Source organism: Vigna angularis, chromosome 4, assembly GCF_016808095.1.
Source record: "Vigna angularis cultivar LongXiaoDou No.4 chromosome 4, ASM1680809v1, whole genome shotgun sequence".
Lineage (NCBI taxonomy): Eukaryota > Viridiplantae > Streptophyta > Magnoliopsida > Fabales > Fabaceae > Vigna > Vigna angularis.
Window position 1 is genome coordinate 38,226,342 of NC_068973.1, and position 14,334 is coordinate 38,240,675.

Consider the following 14,334-nt stretch of genomic DNA (forward strand, 5'->3'; position numbering starts at 1 on the left):
TATTTATTGTGTTTTATTTTATATATTGGAGTGAAAATATATGTGTCCATGTATTGGTATATATTTTGTTTTATAATAACAAAATATAGGAAAATGTAAAAAATTATTTTAATTATAATAATTGAAATAAAAATACTTTTATCTATGTTAAAAAAATATATTTATAAAAATAATTTTTTTTAATAAAACATACTTTTTTTATTTTTATTACTTGATTGAATTTTAAAATAATTATAAAATCTAAAATGTAAAATAATAAAATGAGTTATATAAATAAAATTTTTAATAATAAATTATTTATACTAAAAACAGTTAAAAAAGTATATTATATAAATTTATAGTATATGATCTGTGATTTGAGTATATTTGTAATCACAGTAAAAATAAGTAAATATTGTTTTTTTTAATTGTTATCTTTATTTTCTAATTTGTAATTATTGTTTTTAACTCCTTATGTAAAAATAATAATTTAAAATTATTATTTTTATTCATATTATTCTTTTTAAAATGAATAAATAACACATATTTTACTCATTTTTTAATGTTAAATCTTACTACACTAAAAAACAGTATGCATGCTACTTGAAATAGTCAGCTGACCTTTCTTCCAATACATGAAAAAAGTATTCAATGTAACATTGAAGATAAAAAAAAAAACATTTTTAATATAAGAAGGACAGAAAAACTGGTTAGAAAATTAATGGTAAAATTAAGTCATTTTATAAGAATTGAAAGGTTGTATTTAAACCTATCATGGTGAATGTATTAACAATTAAATCATACTCTTCTCCCACAATTTCATTAAAAATCATTAATAAAGTGTACTGCTTCTTTATAATGAAGTTTGGTTTCATTGGACTTAACCCTTTTGATAATTTTATAAAAAGCAGCAGTGTCTTTATAACAGAATGACATGTGTGATTTATTTGTCCGAAGAAGAGGAAGCACAAGTCATCATCAGTATCTTCAAACATTTCCAGTGCAAAGGCAGTGGCAAAAGGAGAAACCAGTAACAGAAGGAAACAAGAACATAGTGTTATATGGGATTTGTCTACAGAATATATAAAATCTTCCAAAACAAAACACCATTCATCATTCAGAAAGAAGTGATTAATAACCATAGAGAATTCCAAGGGCGTGGTGCCGATCTCGGAGCAAGCAGATGTAGAGGTTGCAGATTTCAATACCATTTATTAAAACTCAATCCCGAGATCTCACTGTCCCATCTACTCCTGCTTCCTGGACACCACATGTTACTAATAATTCTCACAATTTTTCCTAGCTATATTGCATTCATTCTTTAATTGCTTTTCTCTCATAATTGAACTTTTGAACTTAGGGTTCATGTGATCAGGAGAAATTTTGAACTTGGAAATGATAAGAAAAAAATCAACTAGGTGTTTGCAGATAGAAGAGTTTATCATTAACAAAGGAATATCTTTATTTTACATAATAAGACACTCTTACCCTAAATCAAAAACCATGTTAGAAGTCAACTTACTTGTGTATCTGCACATGCTTGAAAAGGGAAATAAATTAGAAAGTGTGGGAGAGAAAGAGCCGAAGAACATTGCGTAGACTTTGAAGCAACTATTATATAAAACATGTAATTGGGCTGGGCTCACTCCAAAGGAAGGGGTCTTGTTTGTTTTTGTTCAATTTTTTACGGAGTTTCTTTTCTTGCACTCCACAAATTTCTTTCTGCACCCCATACTTTCACATATCCCTAAATTACTCCTAACAATTTTTAAGCTTTGACTTTTTGACCTTGACTGTCGTTTAAAACTCTATTTGAGACCCTTAAGTGCTGTCACGTGAAACTCTGTGCCTCATCCTTCAACTGTTTTTTTTTTCATTTGCACTCGAAATTTAGTAAAAAAAGAAAACTCAATACATAATCAGATTTTCAAATTCAATAAACAAAAATTTATAGGATTATAATGAGCATCACAATGAAATATGAGTGTACAGAAGAAAAAGAAAAATGTGGAGTATAAAAAGAAAAGCGACACTGATAATACTATTATATTTATATATATAATTTTTTCTTTCAAATTAACTTTTGTCATGTCTTTACATTTGTTTGTTACATTACTTTAACTTTACATGTACTATTTATAAATTCTAATTTTTTAGTCAAGTCTGTTCAATTATTATTTATCACTTTTTGCAATTATTCTAATTTTTTAATTGAGAGCTGTTTTGTTTAAATTCCAAAGTTTTTATCACAAAAAGTATTAAAATAAACAAAATTGGTTAAAATTTATTTATATTTTTAATCATGATGATGAAATTCTGGTAACTATAAATATAATTTATCAAATAGTTAACGCTTAAACTAACTGCAATCAAAGGTTGGAGAAGATCAAACTCTGTCTTTATCTCTATTTTTTTTCCTTTTAACAAAGACCCGTGTGACTTTTTCTTAAGATTTGTTTGTTTAAATTAATTTTTTATATTTATCATTTTCTAGGTTTTCTTTAAAAAAAACATAACATAGGTTTCATCTTTTATTTTAAAACATACTAAATTTTGATAAAATACTCCATATTTCACTTATTTAAAATTTTAATTTAGAATCACATCCACTAAATAACTAAATCTACCATAATGTTACACATTGTTTGTTGAAAATTTCACCTTCAACTAAGACAATATGAATATTTACCATGTATAAATGAATATAAAACAAACTAGTTTATTATCTCAATTGTATCTATTTAAGAAATATAAAGTCATGGGGACATAGTCAACTTGACAGTAAAAAGTAATAAAAATTTTATTGTTTCACCTCTATGGGACGTTAAGGCTTGGGGGGCTTATATTACTATGGACTCATAGCCGATCGAATGGTAAAGGTGCGGAAGAGTCTCTAAGTTATTTTGGGCTCATGGCCGACCGATGATACCTCTCAGGGACGGACAAACAGTTAACCGATCGGTAAAAACAGTCGTGTAATCAATAATAATAACTGCCGTTGATGAGGAGTTAATGAAAATAATTATCATTTATTGAAAATTAATAGGAATAATATCATTTATTGGTGATTAATGACTCAGACCTAGCTCATCATAATTTATAAATATTTGTGTGACAAGGAGGACAGATAATTTTGAACCTTAATAACTAATTTTTATTACAATATTATGACGAAAAGTCACTGACTTGAGTGTCGAAGTGTCTTTTGCAGGTACCCTCCCCGCGGCTTGGACAAGGAGAAGAGAGAAGACACCGGCTTGGACAAGGAGAAGAGAGAAGACACCAGACATCGTCAACGTGACAGTAAAAAGTAATAAAATTTTTAGAGATTCTATTGTTTTACCTTTATGGAACCATTTTGGATAACCTATTAATATATAGTTTATATGTCTCGATATAATAAGAGGGTTGAAAAATTTACATTAATTAAATATAAGACCCATCTCTAATATATAAATAAATACAAATTCATCTTATAATAATAAAAAACATAATTATAATTTCCTAACTAAAATTTCATTGTTATAAGTAATGACTATTTGTTTTTCTTTACAAAAGTATTTATATACATTTGTAATACGAAATACATGTAAACTGAGGATGATAGGCAAGAGACATCCTAGAATAAATTAGGTTTAGTTATACTTTTTTTTTATATGAATGTTTTTTTAGTTTTCTATATCAATATTTTTGTTTTATTTTAATTTTGAAAATGTAGTAAATAATTATTAAATTATATTTTGTAGCAAGTCTGTGACCGTAATTATTATTTTACGAGTGTAATATGTTTTCTTTAATCTCATAGTGGCATATTGAAAGTGAAGAAAAACTTCAAATAATCGAGCTTAAACAAAATTAAAAAGAATTAAAATGATATATAGAGATAACTAGACAGAAATAAAGTAAATTAAAAAGTAGGAATAAAAAATAGTTTAAAAAATGCAATTAACCAAATAAATCACATTATTTATACGAACGAAGTAGTAAGAAGTAAAATTATTGAATTTCCCTCAAGAAGTAGTGAATTTGAATGGTTATTTAATAATTTAGTAAATGAAATAATAATAATTTGAAAAAAAAAGAATGAAGCTGAAATGGGCCACGTAGTAGCCTTGGTACGCAGTTTCGTCAACGATGTCTCTACCGTTTTCTAAAAAATAGAAAAAGGTCTGGCTCGAGCGTGGACAGGGATATATAGAGAGAGTCGTGGAGGCTGGGTGCGATTCATTGGCTCATAGCAACATCACTATGGCTCTTCTCAGTCGAGCCTCCTCACGCATCTATCAATTGCACTCCCATCAACGGGCGTTATCCCTCCACACCACGCTCCCAGCTCTCAACGCATCCACATCAACACACACGCCCACACCATATGCTCCGCCACCGCCTCCGTCCGCTTCATCTCCCGTCGGCGTTTCCAAGGCGGCGGAGTTCGTCATCTCCAAGGTAGACGATCTGATGAACTGGGCTCGCCGTGGCTCCATCTGGCCTATGACCTTCGGACTCGCCTGCTGCGCCGTCGAAATGATGCACACCGGCGCCGCCCGCTATGATCTCGATCGCTTCGGCATCATTTTCAGGCCCAGCCCTCGCCAGTCTGACTGTATGATCGTCGCAGGCACTCTCACCAACAAGATGGCTCCCGCTCTTCGCAAGTAAATCCTCTATCCCTTTTTCTAGGGTTTTTACTTCCCTAATCTGTTTTCCTCTTTGTTCCTTCTCACAGTAGATTAGAAATCATATTCCTCACCCGATGCACTGATTTGCTTTGTGTGTGACATATGTGCGTGGTTGAGTATTCAATTTGATTTGATATGGCGTCGATGCCGTCACGTCTTTGTTTGGATGCTGTTATATATACGTTGGAGAATTTTAAATAAATTGTGTTCGGCCTTCAAGAAGGCAGATGCCTGTTATTTGAGAATTTCTGTGACTAAATTGCATTTCGGGGAAATTTAATCTGGTCAATGATTATGTGTTTTGTCTTTGTTATGAAATAAGTGCACAGGGGTTAGGACTGACTGTTAAGCAGTCAGTACATTAGCTATATAAATCTTAATTCGCTATTGTAAAAATATTCATACTGAACAATAACAAACATACCTGTATTCTGTCACTTCTTCTATCAGTTTCGGAATCCCTTCATTCTGGGGTTTCCTGTGTTCTTGTTGTTTGGCTCTCTCTATCGCCCTAGAACTACATTTTCTCGTAACAGTCTGTTTTAATTGACTCTTGTTTTGGTGTTGTAGCCTTGTTTTTTGTTTTGTTTCAGTGTTGATAGGAAACTGCTAAGGACACTGTTTTAACGAAGAAATTTTGTTGAGTTAGAGACAGTATAGGGAAATGACACTAGCTGCAGTCTGTAACCTCTTTAAGGGGCTTGCTTTCTACCTTCCCATTCCTCACTAGAATCCTGCCTCCACCTGGCATGTGCGCAGGTTGTTGGTTGTTGCAAACTTATAATGCATATCCCCAGACTGATTTCCAATTTACATTTATTTGCCTCATTGCTTCCACTTGCTTCTAATTCATTGCCACCCTTTCCTCTTCTCCTAACAACACCTAACTAATAGGTCATGGCTACTAGAGTTCTCTTCGTGATTAAATGTTGTTATAGAAATCACTTTGATTGAATGACACGGCATGTGAAAAGAGGTTCTTACGGGGATAATAGTTGTCTTGCATTGGATGAGAGGTGTGAACAGTTATGTCATTTAACTACAAAGTATAAAAATGGTTTTAAGTTGCTTTAGTTTTAGAAAAGGTGTACAAGAGTATGCCAGTTTCACTTAAATTTTCTACTATGCTATAGTACATATTCTTGGTTGCTCATCATTATCTATTACTATGTCATGATGAGTTTCCGTAAGCTACTTAATTGAGCGCTAATTCTATAAGATTTTATCATCGAGGACTTATTTTGTTTTTCAGAAGCTGGGAATTTTTTAGGAAGTAGAAACCTAAGCTAGATCATAAGAATCCAAAATAGGCATCATTTGGGCCAGAGCCTCTTCCAGCTAACATATTTCACGCAATCGAAAAGCAAGAGATACTAATTAGCCAGTTACTCTATCGGCACATCTTCTGACCAGAATGAGTGTATTTGGGAGTCTGTTTGCATGAGATTATTGCAATCCTGATCAGACAGCCAAAGTAAGAATCATGAAATATTTCCTCCATGCATGAAAAGATCATGCATGACTGCCTGTTTCAAACACTACATGAGAACTTATGTCAGATTTTTTCATAAAGTTATTAGAATAAGCTAAAAAAGGTTTGTGGGACTTACAATTTGTTTTTATATGCTCAAGTAAACTCTGGGTAGGTTTATCCGAATGTCTTCCCACGTAAGTCTGTCCATGAACATTAGCCAGCTTGCTGTGCCACTTGTAAGACAACTGCTTTGTTTATTTCAATTGTCAAAATCTTTTCTTTTGAGGTCTAATTATTCTCTACAATCTCGAAGAACATAAATCATAATGTTGGCTGTTACGTCTGTTGTAATGCCACATGCATGCACTTGGTTGGGATTTTTCTGTCATTGATCTTCATGAAACATTATCAATTTGATTTTTGAGTCATTTTTCTGTCTCCCCTTCCCTGTGAAATTCCATGTTCTGACATTATTATTGTCTTGGAACTTTATTGAATTTTATATATGACGCTGAAAAACTCTTGCAGGGTTTATGACCAAATGCCTGAACCTAGATGGGTCATTTCAATGGGAAGTTGTGCTAACGGCGGAGGATATTACCATTACTCTTACTCAGTGGTTCGAGGGTGTGACAGGATTGTTCCTGTTGACATATACATTCCAGGCTGTCCTCCAACTGCTGAGGCTTTGCTGTATGGACTCCTCCAGCTGCAGAAAAAGATCAATAGGCGCAAAGATTTCCTCCATTGGTGGACAAAGTAAGGTCGACTAAGCTTATTTCCTGGCAGCCAAACTATTTTACAATAAGCAAATTCATGGTATTATATTACCTTGCTAAGAAGTGCCCATGTTAGATGGAGATTGTGTCGATACATTACCTTATCACAGTTTCTGAATGTTCTATCTGCTCTGTTTGTGGGGGCTTCATTCCCCTTGAGTTTTTTTATCTGTTAATGCTTCATTTGTACCCGTGAGTAAACTATATGTGAAAAACTCATGTTTGGTTTGTAAGTTACGGTTTTTACGTTGGACCAATTCCCCTCTCCAATGGTTCCTCATGGTGTTCCAATAAATAATTTTCATCCCTAACTTGTATCTGCCGCTCTCCCTTTCCTCAATCCACCCCCTTCAAATATAAAATATAATAGGAGTGTGCTTGGTTTCTTCTTTTATCAAGTGTCTATTTGTCTTTTGCATTGGAAATTTAATTATATGGCGCAATTTCCACAAAGCTATGACTGGTAGTTCTCATATCTATTTTTCTCTATGGTTCTCAAAGAATGCATATGCTTTTTTATATAGGATTTGTCAGAGGAAAGACTTTTTCTTTCTAAATCAACGATGATATTATTTAAAGGATTATTTGTGGCTTGATAGTCGATTTAGCGAAAATGTTAAGGGTTTTTTCAGAGAAAGCCTAATCAGGGGTGATATGTTACCATTTAACCACAAAACACTGTTCTCTTAACTGTTTCAAGACGCCGAAAGCTAAAAGTCGATGAATAAAAGAAAAGCATGAACAATAAAAAATAAAAGTAATATACGCTTTGAACGTTTCATGTGTTATTTTCTTTTCTTGCAGAAAGTTCGTTTGAGACATAATCATTGTAAAATATTTAAGATAAATTTGATCATATAAAAATATTTCATTAATATTTGCGTATATTTGTAATTATTTATGTTTTAAAAAGGATATTATTATTAGTATTTACGTCAATTTATAATTAATTATGTTTTAACATAAACAAAGACATAGTATACTGTATAGCTTATTCTTATTAATATTTATATTTATATACTAAAATGACTCATTAAAATAATAAAAAAATAAAACAAATAATTGATAATACATAATACACTCCATTTCTCATTTTTTACATTTGTCTTTAATTTAACATAATTTTGCTTTCTATTTTTCTTTTTTTTCCTTTAATACAATCATGTAAATGTTAATAAAATACATGTTTTTGTGATGCCACCATTATTTGTTTGGTTCAGTGAAGGAAAATGAAACTATAAATGGTATGATAAAAGATAAGTAGAATAAGAAAAAAAATGTTAAGGTATTTAATAAATCCTACTTTCCTAATTTTTAAAAAATCACCATTTTTAAGTTTAAATAATTTCGCTTATAAATTGACCAAACTTAGAAAGAAAAATAGTAAAATAAATCAAATAAACGTGCACAATAAAATAAATCCTTTATCATATATTTTAAGTTTTATTTATTATTTAAAAAATAATATCAATCAAAATCATTTTTTTGATTGGAGTGTTTTGTTTAAAATTTAAAAGTATTTAAAAATATATCATTCCTTCTTAACACAATAAACTCTCTGTGTTAACATCTATTAAAAATTATAAAACAGGCGTGAGCCTCGTTATTATTCATGCCATCCTAGATTTTTTTAACAAACTTTAAACTATAATAAATAGTTTTTTTAGGCGTGTTATAGTTTTTGTTTTACACTTCCAACTAAATTAGTGTTTTACTGCTCCAATTCCATAAAATAAATATTTTTAAGACAATATAAAATAATATTAATTTATAATACATTAAAGCTAAACATTATAATAGGTAATTACATTTACAATTAACACCTGAAGTTATAATATAAACTTATTTTACGTTTATAATAAAAACTGCCGAATCTCATAACACATACATATTTTTATAAAAAGAGACGATACTTTGAGTAATTGGATTTTTTAAAATAGTTTTGAAAGTAAAGTGTAATGTAAAATTATATATAAAAAAGAAAGAAAATGTTAAAAATGCCTAATCTAAGGAGCGAAATAATGAATAATAAATATACTAAAATTATTTGAAAATAAATTTGTTCTTTAAATATATTTTATTCTTAAAAGAATGACGTAAAAAGACATCTTGTGATTTTGGTTGCATAAACGAAGCAAAATATCTCGCTCCCCCCTACAGAGGTAACGCGAGTGACTAGGGTTTGTGCCAATGGCGGAGGAAGCACAGTATTCATCGGGAACGGAGTCCGCATCCCTCAAGCGCAAGTACGAAGACCAATCCTCCGACAGACCCACCGGATTCTCTGCGGGCCCCGCCACCGGCATCGAGCTCGCCAAGCAGCGTGCTCAAGAAGTCGCCGCTCGCCTCCTCAGTGTCACTCCTCCTCCCCCGCTCGACTCCAAGCGTCCCAAACCCGATAACGGTGCTCCTTCCTCCGGTTTCGATTCTTACGGTAACTAACTATTCCTCTCTGCTCCACTCTTCTTCTCGTTTATGTTAGGGTTTAATGAACTCTGATTTCCGTGAACGTAGATGCGAAGCCTCAGTACTCGGCCGTTCCCCCCGTCTCCTACAGTCACCAAGGAACGAGCAAGAAGATTGATATCCCTAACGGCAGGGTTGGTGTGATTATTGGCAAAGGTGGAGAGACCATTAAGTATCTCCAGTTGCAGTCTGGTGCCAAAATTCAAGTTACTCGCGATATGGACGCCGATCCTAATTCTGCTAACAGGACCGTTGAGCTTATGGGAACTCCCGAGGCAATCGCCTCTGCAGAGAAACTCATTAATGAAGTTCTTGCTGAGGTTAAACACATTTTATACTTCTCATTTTTTTTTTCTGTCAATCATGGATGGATTAGATTTCGTTTATCACCGATTTTGATGTTACAATAATCTTACCAAGGAGAACTGTTTCCTAGTGAACTGCTTAAATGTTTAATTATTGCAATATATACGGTTATAACTATTTTTGTACCAGGCTGAATCTGGAGGTTCTGGTATTGTTGCTCGAAGACTGACCGGACAAGCTGGGTCGGATGAATTTGTCATGAGAATTCCGAATAATAAGGTGTGAAAGGGAGATTTAAGTGTATGCTTTGTACAATGTCACGAGTGTTTCCCGTGTTCAGACTTGCGGTTTTTTTTTTTCTGTTTGGGTTGATATGTTTATTGTGTGCATCGTCAGGTTGGCCTTATAATTGGCAAAGGTGGAGAAACCATAAAGAATATGCAAGCTTCTACTGGTGCACGGATTCAGGTTTTTACTTATAAATTATATATAGAACACTGTTTTCTTATTTGTGCATTAGATATCCGTGATTTGCTGTTATGGTATTTTTACCGTTGCTTTGTCGTTGATAATAATTTGAAAAGAGATTGTATTAACTTCGAACTCCCATGACTAGGAAATTTCTATCTGGAGTTCTTTGTGACTAATGTTCATATGTTTTTTTTCAGGTGATACCTCTGCATCTTCCTCCAGGTGACACATCAACTGAAAGAACATTGAAAATTGATGGGACACCTGAGCAAATTGAGTCTGCAAAGGAGTTGGTTAATCAAATCATCAGTGGCGAGGTATGTTAATGGTGCTTCTTTTTGCCACATTTGGCGTAGGCATATCTGTCTGGTTATGCCAAGTTTCGTCTAGTGTTTAAAATTGTTGTTTTTCTACTTGGTTTTTCACTCTGTATGTTGCACAGTCTACTTATCTTATAGACTGTTTGATAAAAATAGGTTAATTTACGTGCAAGCTTTATGTGATTGTTAGATGAATACTCCGTGCTTCTCATTGCCTGTTGGATCTTTCTATATTTATGTTATTAAAATATAAAACTAGATCTGATTCACCCCTGTAACATGATACATGATTGATGTACTCTTTGATTTGTTCCTTTGCAGGGAAAAATTGTTTTGGTAAATCATGTGATGCTTTTTACTATAGTTTGCATAAATGAGTTTTATTCTGTTCATGTTAATTAATTCATTGATCTTATTAATGATATATTATAACACTGACCATTATTACTTAACATTGTATATCATTGATGTTTTGATCTCGACTGAAGCAGCTTTTAGCTGTATGGCAATTATTAGTTAACTTGATGCGTTTTCTGGATGCATTGATATCTCTACCAAAGCAGCTTAGTTCATAGTGTATGGTTTTGGAAGTAGTATTTTTTGAGAGCTTAATGTGCCTTTGGCAAGTTATTTCTATTATATGATACTTAAACATTGATACGACCTCTGTTACCTTTTGTATTGTTCTCAAAAGAAAATTAGTATATAATTTCATATTGTGCAACTGTTTCAAGACTTTTACAAAGTAATGCGCAAAGGTAGAAAATAAACTAAATCTCTAGTGGCTGTTACGATGTTCTTGCTTGTAATCTCCAACTCTCCTCAATGTAATTTATTCAGCTCGCCAGGTGGAAATATGGTTAGGGAGACCGTTCACTACTATAGCCATAGTTTATTAGCTGTAATGTTAACAACTGTATGGTATCTTGTTCTATTAACAGTCTTTATATACTAGCAATATGCACCTTACTTTATATTTAGTCTCGGATTAGGTGATGGTCATTAACTTTCAGGATTTTCTAATTCTTGCTTGTCAACTGGTTTTTTACGTTTGTGTATGTGCACTCTGCTCTGTATAATTAGCTAACACTTCTTGGCTTTACCATTATCTTTTATCCATCCACAAACCAAGCAATATTTGAGATTTGGACTTTCAGTTTTCTTGACCAAGATACCATACATTTTTACATAGACTGTGATTTAACTGTGGTGAAGTTTTTCACCTAGCCCCGTGCTTTGTTGAGGTTCGTCTTACATTGTTTTTGTTGGTTAGATTCCTGGGGGTTGTGAAGGCTACTGTTATTATGAATATTTGTTGGTCCAGATGGATAGTCATTGAGATTATAGCCTTCCGACATTGGAATATGCTTATTAATTGTGTATCCTATGACTGATAATGTTATTGGGACTGTTGTAGGGTTAGTGTCTATTGGACCATTGGTGACACCAACATGAATCCCTTTGTTGGTGTTCCCTCAGCATGCCCTGGTATGGTTCTAAATCTCAGATATTTATTATCAAGGGCAGTAAGTCTCCTACTATATTATTTGACTATGGTGTCATTATTAGACTGAATATTGGATTGTGTTGAAAAGGTTTCAACTTGGTCACTTGTGCTTTTCAGTTCATATCTCAACAAGAACCTTTATGTACTTGGAATAGTATTATATCCTCGGATCTTATACTTGACTTTCATTTGGCATCAGTAACCTGAAAGTTGCCTATCGTGCAGCTCTTTAATTATTTTCCCCATACTATTATTCTTGTCCAGCTTTAAATAGTAGTTTTCTGAACTAACCAGTTATCTTCAAGATTTCTGTTAAGATTTGTCTGTTGTACATTTTGTACCACTTCTATTCGGCCTTGTCATTCCATTATTTTTCTTTTTCTTATTCGTTTTCCATTAAAATAATATTTAATTTTAACTTTTAATTCCCGATCCTTAAGTTGAACTATTTGATTGGGTTGTACAAAGGTTGAGAGGATGTATATGGGAGCACAGAGAAGTTGTCTCAACAGTCTGTATATTTGAATTTAGAGTTGCGCCTTCATCTTAATATACAGTGTGAAATATATGTAGACCAGTCACTCTTTTTCAATTAACCTGAATATGAATGATATATTCTATATTGTATGTGTAACAATTGGATTAAGATCTTGCATATTTTGAGATACTATATGATGGATTGCCCTTTCAAGGCAATAAATATTGAATGCTTGTTTGCTTCTATGGTCTGTGCTTTCTTTTGTACCCATCCAATTCGAATAGGGAAAGGGTGTGCTTCTGCTGGAGTAACTCAGTTTTATCACGAACCAGTACGGTATGTAGGTATTCATATCCCTTTCTGATCATGTATGCAACCTGTTAATGCAAGATAACATACCCTTTATATCGTATTCATTATATGTTGATTTTGCATTTGTCAGTTTAACCTGTGTACGTGTGCATATGTTGTTTTCTATACTTGTCTGATGTGGAAACATGGGTGAATTCACTTTTCATATTTGGTTTCAATTTGTCTGAACAGAATCGTCTTAGAAATCCTGCAATGTCTGGTGGTTATCCTCAGCAAGGTTACCAATCTCGACCACCCTCTAACTGGGCTCCCCCTGCTCCAATGCAGCAGCCTGGTTATGGTTATATGCAGCCTGGTGCATATTCTGGTCCATCACCTCAGTATAATATGCCTCAACCACCATATGCAGGCTATCCTCCCCAACAACCAGGTGGATATTCCACTAGCTGGGACCAGTCTTCTGCACCACCTCATCAACAGTCTACTCATGCTGGGGGCTATGATTACTATAGTCAACAGCCACAGCAACCGCAAAATCCTGGAGGGCCAGCACCTCCAGGGGATAGCTCTACATACAGTTACAGTCAACCACCTTCATCTGGTTATAGCCAACCGGGACAGGGTTATTCTCAGGACAGTTATAATGCATACAATGCACAGTCTCAATCTGGGTATGGACAGCCACAAACATATGATCAGCAGCAAGGCTATGGCTCAGCTACTGGCTATGGTAGTGGGAATAACCAAGCACAAGAGGGCCACACTGCAAGCTATGCGTCGCAGGGAGATTCAGGCCAAGCTCCATCTACCCAACCGACCACCATTGCACAACAAGCTTATCCTACCAGCCAACAACCCAGCTCAAACACTGCCAACTACCCACCTCAGGGAACTCCTCAGTCAGGTTATGGGGTTCCCCCAACATCCCAAGCTGCTTATGGAAGTCAACCACAGCCAGGTTATGGACCTGGTTATGGAGCCCCTCAATCTCAGAAACCAAGTGGCAATCCTCCTGTTTACGGACAGTCGCAGTCACCCAGTGCGGTAGGAGGCTATGGTCAGTCAGCATATCCTGCTCAGCCTCCACCTTCCGGTTATACTCAACCCCAAGCAGAAACTGGTGCTCAGAGAGCACCTCCATCGGGCTATGGTGCAGGGCAACCAGGTTATGGTTCTCAAACATATGGTGCACCTCATGGTGGTCAGCCTGCTTATGGTCAGGTACCACCTCCTTACAGCAACAGTTCTTATGGTGCTGGTTATACTCAGGCTCCTGCATATACTGGCGATGGTAATGGCAGTGGAAATACGCAGCCTCCTCAGACTACTGTTGCTAAAGCATCGCCTCAGAGTTGATATTTTTGTCTCCCTTCTCTCATGGACTATCGTTTTTAGTTGTTTTACCGATCCTTATTTTTCTAGTGACACTATGTAGCGTTGCATTGTTTAGATGGAAAAAATCGTGTATTGATATTTTCTACATTTTCCGTATTTGTATGGTTGAATAGCTCATTTTTATGTTGTTTGAAGTTTATATGAAAATAACTTTCCATTTTTATGCTA

At 34.0% G+C, this 14,334-nt stretch overlaps 2 protein-coding genes and 1 long non-coding RNA gene across 3 annotated transcripts; 2 read left to right on the plus strand and 1 right to left on the minus strand.

Moving 5' to 3' along the window:
- Positions 1-991: 991 nt before the first annotated feature.
- Positions 992-1,558, minus strand: LOC128196308 (uncharacterized). The gene is made up of 2 exons (XR_008248462.1): positions 1,502-1,558; positions 992-1,239 (listed from the first exon to the last, which is right to left on the minus strand). It is a non-coding gene; the product is annotated as an uncharacterized LOC128196308 (long non-coding RNA).
- A 2,562-nt stretch (positions 1,559-4,120) lies between these two features.
- Positions 4,121-7,222, plus strand: LOC108332099 (NADH dehydrogenase [ubiquinone] iron-sulfur protein 7, mitochondrial). The gene is made up of 2 exons (XM_017567214.2): positions 4,121-4,634; positions 6,661-7,222. The coding sequence occupies exons 1-2, from the start codon at positions 4,228-4,230 to the stop codon at positions 6,893-6,895; spliced, it is 642 nt and encodes a 213-aa protein (XP_017422703.1). The 5' UTR covers positions 4,121-4,227; the 3' UTR covers positions 6,896-7,222.
- Positions 7,223-9,007: 1,785 nt separating this feature from the next.
- On the plus strand, positions 9,008-14,334 carry LOC108331300 (uncharacterized). Its single transcript, XM_017565951.2, has 6 exons — positions 9,008-9,345; positions 9,426-9,697; positions 9,873-9,962; positions 10,080-10,151; positions 10,352-10,471; positions 13,003-14,334. The coding sequence occupies exons 1-6, from the start codon at positions 9,102-9,104 to the stop codon at positions 14,125-14,127; spliced, it is 1,923 nt and encodes a 640-aa protein (XP_017421440.1). The 5' UTR covers positions 9,008-9,101; the 3' UTR covers positions 14,128-14,334.

What these genes read in the sequence shown, in the direction of transcription:
- LOC108332099 (XM_017567214.2), top strand. Translation starts at nt 4,228, where the DNA reads ATGGCTCTTCTCAGTCGAGCCTCCTCACGCATCTATCAATTGCACTCC. An exon ending in ATGGCTCCCGCTCTTCGCAA is followed by an intron (nt 4,635 to 6,660) that starts GTAAATCCTCTA and finishes AAACTCTTGCAG; the next exon opens with GGTTTATGACCAAATGCCTG.
- LOC108331300 (XM_017565951.2), top strand. Translation starts at nt 9,102, where the DNA reads ATGGCGGAGGAAGCACAGTATTCATCGGGAACGGAGTCCGCATCCCTC. An exon ending in CTCCGGTTTCGATTCTTACG is followed by an intron (nt 9,346 to 9,425) that starts GTAACTAACTAT and finishes CCGTGAACGTAG; the next exon opens with ATGCGAAGCCTCAGTACTCG. An exon ending in ATCAAATCATCAGTGGCGAG is followed by an intron (nt 10,472 to 13,002) that starts GTATGTTAATGG and finishes TTGTCTGAACAG; the next exon opens with AATCGTCTTAGAAATCCTGC.